This window comes from Salmo salar, chromosome 22 (genome assembly GCF_965601325.2).
Source record: "Salmo salar chromosome 22, fSalSal1, whole genome shotgun sequence".
In the NCBI taxonomy this organism is placed as follows: domain Eukaryota; kingdom Metazoa; phylum Chordata; class Actinopteri; order Salmoniformes; family Salmonidae; genus Salmo; species Salmo salar.
The window spans coordinates 30,870,366-30,878,929 of record NC_138312.1 but is presented as its reverse complement, the minus strand read 5'-3'; the positions used below and the strand labels follow the sequence as shown (position 1 = coordinate 30,878,929).

The window sequence follows — 8,564 nt, the reverse complement described above, 5'->3', positions numbered from 1 at the left end:
GAATAAGACCCTTGATTATTTATTGGAAAGGAGCATCAAGATCACTGGGCACTTTCACCACCCTGTGAAGTTCATCATTACTTGTTTAAACTGTAGCCTAATAGAGTACAACAGTATGCCCATAATGCCCATTAAACCTAGCAGTCAAACAAAGAAATGGTTCCACTCATTTTCTTACTATTCACTTTTCATAGGGGATTTTAGAAACACTTAAAATAAAGGCTGTATTTTGTGTAGGCTTATCCTAGCCTGTTGTTTTGATAACTATGCAAATCTCTCTAGGAGGTGATTTTTATCAATATATACCTCCAAAATGAACTGCTAATTAGGATATCATAAAGAACTTCAAATGTCATGATGATCTGGAGGAGACTGCCGAATCGAGGTAAAGGCAAAACTCTCTGGATTAACTATCTAATGTTAGCTGAATGTAGAAATAAATGAATAAATTGGCTACATTTCTTTAAATGAACAATTCTGGGAACTGTGTTGTGCAAGTTTTAAATTGACACAGTACCTGTTAGAAAAGGTGTCAGCTAGAGATGATGTGCAGGAGCTTGCAGGGATTTGTAGTCTTGCATGATGTCTACTTTGATACTTATTAGCGTTTTTGAATCTGAGAGTAAATAGAGCTGAATTATTGATAAAAGTCACCTTGTCTGAGAGACATTTACATGGTTATCAAAAAGTTACGCCAGGGTAAGCCTACACAAAACACAGCCGTTATTTTAAGTGTTTCTAAAACTCCCTATGGGAAAAATGAATTGTAAAAAAATGATTGGAACCATTTCCATGTTTGACCGCTAGTTTCTATGGCTGTTATGACACCTCCACTGTGGGGCTCTATTAACTGCATGATTTCTCTAGTCATAGTGGGAGGACTACACACCATGTCATTGCCACTCCACATTTACACAAAAAGATCCCACCATGTCCAACGAACAAATTATCTCTTGGTATTTAAAAAATTCTACCGAAAGTACTGTTTCCATCACATTTGTCGTGATGGAAACAAGTGTGAGTCGGGGTGCTCGGGAGATCCCACCCTCAAAGTCAAAATTGGCTATTATCGTAAAAAAATCATGAAAAAAAGTGCTTTTTGGTCTTCATTTAAGGTTAGGGGTAGGCATAAGGTTAGCAGTGTGGTTAAGGTTAGGTTTAAAATCTGACTTTAATAAGATACATTGTAGAAATATGTTTCTCTTTTTATGTCCGTCACTGACAATAACCACATTTCCATCCACAGTTTTTATGGTAGTAAAGTCATACAGTATATATATATATATACTGTATGACTTTACTATACTGTATGTATATATACTGTATGTATATATATATATATATATATATATATATATATATATATATATATATATATATATATATATATATATATATACTGTATGACTTTACTATACTGTATGTATATATACTGTATATATATATATATATATATATATATATATATATATATATATATATATATATATATATATATATATATATACTGTATGACTTTACTACCATAAAAACTGTGGATGGAAATGTGGTTATTGTCAGTGACGGACATAAAAAGAGAAACATATTTCTACAATGTATCTTATTAAAGTCAGATTTTAAACCTAACCTTAACCACACTGCTAACCTTATGCCTACCCCTAACCTTAAATGAAGACCAAAAAGCACTTTTTTTTCATGATTTTTTACGATAATAGCCAATTTTGACTTTGAGGGTGGGATCTCCCGAGCACCCCGACTCACACTTTTTTCGCGGTCATGCGTAATCGGAAGTCAAGTAGAGAGGGCAATCTCTCGCGCTTCCGGGGAGTTTCAATGCTTGTCTCTCGTCGTCTAGCTCCAGTTTAACAAATAACGTATATACCTCGGGAAGAAGTCCGTCGTGAGAAACAGTGGTTACGACGCTACCTTACAGGATCAAGCAAGGGCGAGCCAGTGCATGGAATATGGAGTGTGTAAGTAGCTTAGCTACACCGCCAGCAAGGCTAAACTAGCTATCTAATAACGTTAGCCTACCCTAGCTAGCCAATCACAGTACTTGATGTTTGCTAGCTACATTCAAGATGATACATGATTAGCTAGCCAGGCTAAGCCAGCAAGATTAGCTTGGTTATCTGTGGTTGTGTGTCATAACTACTGGAAGCCTGCGTAACTAGTTAGCTAACGTCGTTAGTTTGCTGCATCTGTTGTGTTCACATTCCAGCCAGTAACCTTAGTTAGTTAACGTTACAGTACTAGTTTACATCATGACCTCTTAAAATACCAAATTGTAGGCCATCATTAGCTGTTGACATTGTTAAGCCCTAGTTATCATTTCAGAGAGGTTAAGATGCTTTGTCTTCTACATGGCGAACTAGGTGAGATAACATTACCTGTCGTGTTAAAGGGAAAATCCACTCGAACTATATTTTTTAATTAGTCCACTGTTGATACAGTCCCACAATGTTTTGCATGCCAGTTGTCAAGTTTTCAAGGTATTAGACTTTCAGGAAGCAAGTGACACTTGCTATATCATGATGATCGAAAATGCATCATATGATGATGTGGCAAGTGGCATTGCTCTTTGAATGTCCAATATCTTGAAAAGTTGACTGCTGTCACACAAAACATTGTGGGACTGTATCAGCAGTGGACAAATGACCTAAATACTAGTTGTTGTTTTTTTTGTGCAGATTTTTCCTTTAATGTTACATTGACTGCATGAACTGTCTAATATCTGAGCTATGATCCAGCTAAGCTTTGTTGGCTACCTTTTCTGTCCAAAGGTTCTTATATCTAAATGTGACAAGGACAGTCACATAATTACTCCCATTCCTCAGTAGTGGCTAAATAAAGCCATTTGTGTTGGTGCAGAGAGTGTTTGTTGCTGATTAGGAGGAGTGATCAAACATTTAACCACTTTCAAACAGCAGTATGTTGGCTACTGGGATAGGATAAAGTAATCCTTCTAACACCCCCCCCCCCCCCCCCCCCCAAAAAAAAAAGATATAGATGTACTATTGTAAAGTGGTTGTTCCACTGGATATCATAAGGTGACTGCACCAATTTGTAAGTCGCTCTGGATAAGAGCGTCTGCTAAATGACGTAAATGTAAAATGTAAATGTACTTTATATTCCTGATATAACTATGCAATGATTATCCATGACTAACACATTGGTGGTAATTAATATAAAAAGCCTTGGGTTCTTGTAGAGAACATAAGATATTTCATTTCCTTAGAATTTTGCCTTGCCTGGGGGAAATGAGTCAATGAACTTATACTCTCTTTCAGATTCCACTTGCTGTTGATGATGTGGATTGTAAAAAGGAGCCACTTCTAGGAGGTAAAGAGCCACCTTTTACTGTTAATGCATAGTGTAATAGACAGCAATGAAAGGATAAATAGCGATGCATGATGAGGTAATCTTAATCCTATGCATGGTGAGAAATTGTTAATGTGCTTTTCTTTTACATGAGTTTTTAAAAAGCATTCTTTTGCCTATGTTGGAAGGAATCCTGAAAGTGTGACATTGTGATAAATTCTGGAATCTATTGAGGCAGCTCTTTTTAAATACAAAACTATTACAATTGTAAATGCGTATAAGGAATGGACAGTAAGTTGAACCCTTTCCCTTTCCTCCTCATTCTCCTCAGACCCAGATTATAATGTCTACACCAGGTTTATGAAGTCTCATCGGTGCTATGACTTGGTCCCTACCAGCTCCAAGTTGGTGGTGTTCGATACTTCACTGCAGGCAAGACCACATCCTGCTTTTAACTCCATCCTGTCAAATAAATCTGTACCAAAGATGCTGCTTTGTGTTTGTGTGTGTATAACTGTGTTCATATCTCCATAGGTAAAGAAGGCGTTTTTCGCTCTGGTGTCCAATGGGGTGAGAGCAGCGCCACTCTGGGACAGTAAGAAGCAGTGTTTTGTAGGTAAGAATAGAGTCCATCACTTTTGCTGGCTGGGCTTTTGGCAGATTTCGAATGCACAATGAGTAGAGTCCCTTTGGACTCTGGTGACAGTGTTCTCCTGCTGATCTCTCACTGCAGGTATGCTGACCATCACAGACTTCATCAACATCCTCCATCGCTACTACAAGTCTCCTTTGGTAAGGCCTGTCCTAGCTTTCAGCCTGCCCTCGACGTCCACTGTTTCTGTGTTTGCTTGTTTATAGGATACCCTATCTCAATTTCACATTTTGAATCATAGTGGTGGTAGAGGGTGAAAAGGCACAACACGTGATTTGCAGCGCACATCCTTCTGTCTATTGAACAGTTGACCTTCATGCCTCTCACCCTCCTTGTTATTTTAGTCAGCACTTTCTCCTGTTCTAATGTTTCAGGTGCAGATATATGAGCTGGAGGAGCACAAGATAGAGACGTGGAGAGGTAAGGGCATTCATTAACTGTGTAATAATAAGTGACTGATAGCCTTCTGGAGCCAGTGAATTAACTAGTACCTATTCTGTTCTCCTTCACCATAGAAGTCTACCTTCAAGACTCCTTCAAGCCCCTCGTCAGCATATCCCCTAACGCAAGGTGGGTCTACTGCCATGGCGAGATGTTGAGGGTTGTCACTGGACAGTTAGTTCAATCAGCTTGAGATCAATTCGGTTACTTACTGGCACTGTTTGATACTGACACGCGTGTATACAATTTCCGCTTCCTCCCTGTTTCAGTCTGTATGATGCTGTATCGTCTCTGCTGAAGAATAAGATCCACAGGCTGCCTGTGGTCGACCCTCTGACAGGGAACACCCTATACATCCTCACTCACAAAAGGATCCTCAAGTTCCTCAAGCTCTTTGTGAGTCTTTCTTGTGATCCTCTCTTTCTTACACTCTGCCCGTTCATCTCTTTTACCACATTTTATCATCTGCTGTTCCTTGACATCTCAATGTCTCATTCTCGGCAGTAGGTAAGGTAGGACAAGAGCACTGTTACAACTGTAGGCCTTGTTAATGAAGTCCACACAAGTGTTTATTCATTCTTTTGAGGTAATATACCGTGTTTCATTTCTATGTATTTTTCAAGCCACTTGCATTAGTGGAACATTGTGTGTTATTTTCCTCCCAGATATCGGAGATGGCGAAACCTGCCTTCTTAGGCCAGACTCTAGAGGAGCTTGGCATCGGAACATTCCATAAGATTGCAGTGGTGCGTTCTGACACACCCCTCTACACAGCACTGGGCATCTTCGTGGACCAGAGAGTGTCTGCCTTGCCTGTCGTTGATGACAACGGTAAGTTAGGGAGACGGGACAGTTGGTTAAACATGTCTGACCCAGACACTCTCCTGTTGTAAATGGTAGGTAGTTCTCATGTACCCATGTTTCTCTCTCTCACACACAGGACGAGTGGTGGACATTTACTCCAAATTTGATGTCATTGTAAGTACTGAACAGCTGTGCTACCAATGGGTGGTATTTAAACAGAATAGTCACTGGTTAGCAGAAAATATTGTTTGTGAGAGACCGACAATGAGACGAAACAGAAAGACCGTAACCAAAATTGTCTGTATCCTTGTGCTGTAAGAGTATTTTATAAAGGCAAAGAATTCAGTGCAGACCAAAGTAAGTCTCTCCTGTTCTAGATCAATGGGTCTCTTACCCAGTGGGCAGGCAGTATATAGAGCCTGTGGGCTGTTATCGACCAGCGGACTGGCTGGGGTTTATTAGCCTTTAGCCTGAGGAAACAAGAGCAAGTGGGCTCACTCTGCACTGGACTCCACTAACCCCTAGATGACAGTATGTGTCTGTCTGTGTGTTTTCATCTCTGCTATCCAAATACAGTACTGAACACAAGCAGCATTGAGAAGTAATAATGTCCCCCACACAGAACCTAGCAGCAGAGAAGATGTACAACAACCTGGATGTGACTGTGACCAAAGCTTTACAGCACCGCTCTCAGTATTTTGAGGGAGTGCTCACCTGCAACACACACGACACACTGGAGTCCATCATCAACAGATTGGTGGAGGCAGAGGTGAGAGAGCTGGAGACACCTGTGTATACACTTTATTATTGTTTGGGTCGACAATTTAAATCGTTTCCTGGGCGTTTGTTTAGGTCAATAGAAGTAGTACACACAATGTAATACACACAGGTGCTGAGATCTATTCTTGGCTTTTAGTTTAACTTATGGTTTTGTTTTTCTGTCTCTATCTTCTCTCTCAGGTGCACAGGCTGGTGGTGGTCGATGAGCAGGAGGTGGTGAAGGGCATCGTCTCTCTCTCAGACATCCTCCAGGCACTGGTTCTCACTAATGAAGAAGCAGACTAAGGTAAACAAACCTTCTCTATTCACTGACCTTGATAAATCAAATGAAAACAATGTGAATGTAATTTAGCTTCAACTCAGTTCTGAGAGGTAATGTCTTACCTGTAAATTGTTTTGTGATTTTTTATTTTATATATATATATATATATTTTTTTTTAAAGGATTTAAATAATTGTCAAGTTGAACTAAAGATTCATCTGGTGTTTTGTATTTCAGGTACTGCTTGAGGGAGTGATAAAGGAAATATTCCTCCAAAAAGATGAGGAAGGATAGAGAAAATGACGATCTGGGAAGAGGGAGAAAGAGGAGTGACGCGAGAGAGGAAAAGATAAGAATCTTCTACATCCCCTCATGTAGAAATGTACATCTACAACACAGGAGGACATCTTTCTCTCGGATTACAAATGTGAAGTCTCATTGACTTTCTCAATCCAGCAATATAGACGCGTACAGTAACAAGGGACATACAGGAACACTGTAAACCAAGCCAAAACCCAAGCAACCAAAAAGACCCAAACAAGAAGCAGGACCAGAAGTAGCCAATGGAGTGGCGCTGTATGTCCATTCTGGGCAGCCCAACACAACCTAGTGTCTCTCCTCTGTAAATACAAGTGGCGGACCTATACAGTACAGGAATGATGGGGATCAATTTGCCACTTCTCAGACAAATCCATTCCCCACCTATTCTCTCCCATTTGGTCTGTAGATACACTGGAGAGAGGAGTCCATAACTTCCCTCCCTGGCCCGAAACTGAGCAGCATTCCTTCACCCATCATCCTTATAGGTCTGGTATCTCTAAAGCACAACTAGCCAGCCAATCATGGATCGCAGGTTAAAGAATGTCACAGTGGAACTTGAAGATATACAAATCTACAACGGCAACTCCGCTGGAAAGTCTGGATTGTCGGAGATGGAACTGCTGTAGATGTCATTTTAGAGTTGTACTCCTTTATATATTGATGCACAACCAATTAATATTTGTAAATATAACAATGTTTTATGTTTATTTCTGTTGCTAAAGTGCTCTTATTTAGTTTTTTTGGGGGGGGGGTTTAGTCAGTGTGTCCTTGTTTGTCTTGACATGCATTCAGTTGGACTCCGAAGACTGAAGAAAGTGCTACACCGTGAACCATAACATAAGGCTGCTGTTAGGGCCTTGTTCCTCAAAGTCATTCTAGAGCTACATGAGAAATTATTTTGCCTTTTTAAGTTTTACTCATTTCCCAATCCCAACAATATTTCTTTAGACAGTTTTCAACAACATGTAGCGTGAGTGTGTGGATTGATTACGATGGATTCGTTCACTTTTGCTTGTGAGCCTTTTCTAGTCCTTCTGATTGGATGTTAAGTGCTTCTGCGCTATCATCATGATTGTTATTGGGGGTATATCAGTGAAGCATTAGACATTATCTTTTTGCTGTGTCTATTCCATTTTCTTTCATCCTTGTTATAGGATTCAATTTTAGCCTTTTCATTACCGCCACCATTTTCTTTCTTCTTTTTACATTCTGAGGGCAAACCAATCTCGACTTATGAAAAGGACTTCCTTGGGCCATTGAGTCAGTACATTTTAACATTTTTACTTTTCAAAATTGACTTTTGGTATGAATAAGATGAGTACAAGTATGTAAATGCTGTCTTTTTTTCTACTACTCATGTGAAGTTCTAGTTTGATGCATGAGCAATAAATATTATTTCTCTTACATGGGGTTGTTTTTGACATGTATGCACTTCTGAATGTTTTGTCTTGGTGAAGCAGTAGGGTTGATGTGTAACTGAGTGGGTGTAGGTCAGTCGGCGGTTGTGGGGACGAGCAGGATGTGATGTAACACTATGGCCTAGATTTAATCAGATGAAGAATTAACCGGCGATAGCAGATGTCGGCGGTGTACCTGCGTTGGCGCTTTCAAATGTTCAAATCGGTGAGCAGCTGGTCATTGTCAAAAAGCCACACCCGTCTCACTCGTTCATTTCCAAACGAGAAAGTGTAGGCTATATAGAAATGACACTCATTAAACAAAATGAGGATTTTTATCAAGTCTGCATGGGATTTATCTTAATGGAAATGCCTTTGTTGCTGGACCCCAGGAAGAGTAGCTGCTGTCTTGGCAGCAGCTAATGGAGATCTTTAAATACAAACACCATACAGCCAATGGCAATGTCTGCTTTAGGTACAATGCCGGGAGTCGCTTGTGGATTTGACGGCTCTAAAGCACTGCTGACCTCAAACTACTGCTACGCGGGTGTAGGCTAGTGCAGATCTGATACAATCTAGTCCTAAAT

At 39.9% G+C, this 8,564-nt stretch overlaps 1 protein-coding gene across 1 annotated transcript; it reads left to right on the top strand.

The window, feature by feature from the left end:
• Positions 1–1,867: 1,867 nt before the first annotated feature.
• Positions 1,868–7,984, top strand: prkag1 (protein kinase AMP-activated non-catalytic subunit gamma 1). The gene is given in 13 exon segments (NM_001141762.1): positions 1,868–1,973; positions 3,291–3,342; positions 3,653–3,753; positions 3,856–3,937; positions 4,055–4,113; positions 4,348–4,393; positions 4,489–4,543; positions 4,684–4,810; positions 5,080–5,245; positions 5,355–5,392; positions 5,841–5,987; positions 6,179–6,284; positions 6,497–7,984. Coding segments are annotated over 12 exon segments (987 nt in total). The 5' UTR covers positions 1,868–1,964; the 3' UTR covers position 6,284; positions 6,497–7,984.
• Positions 7,985–8,564: the final 580 nt, after the last annotated feature.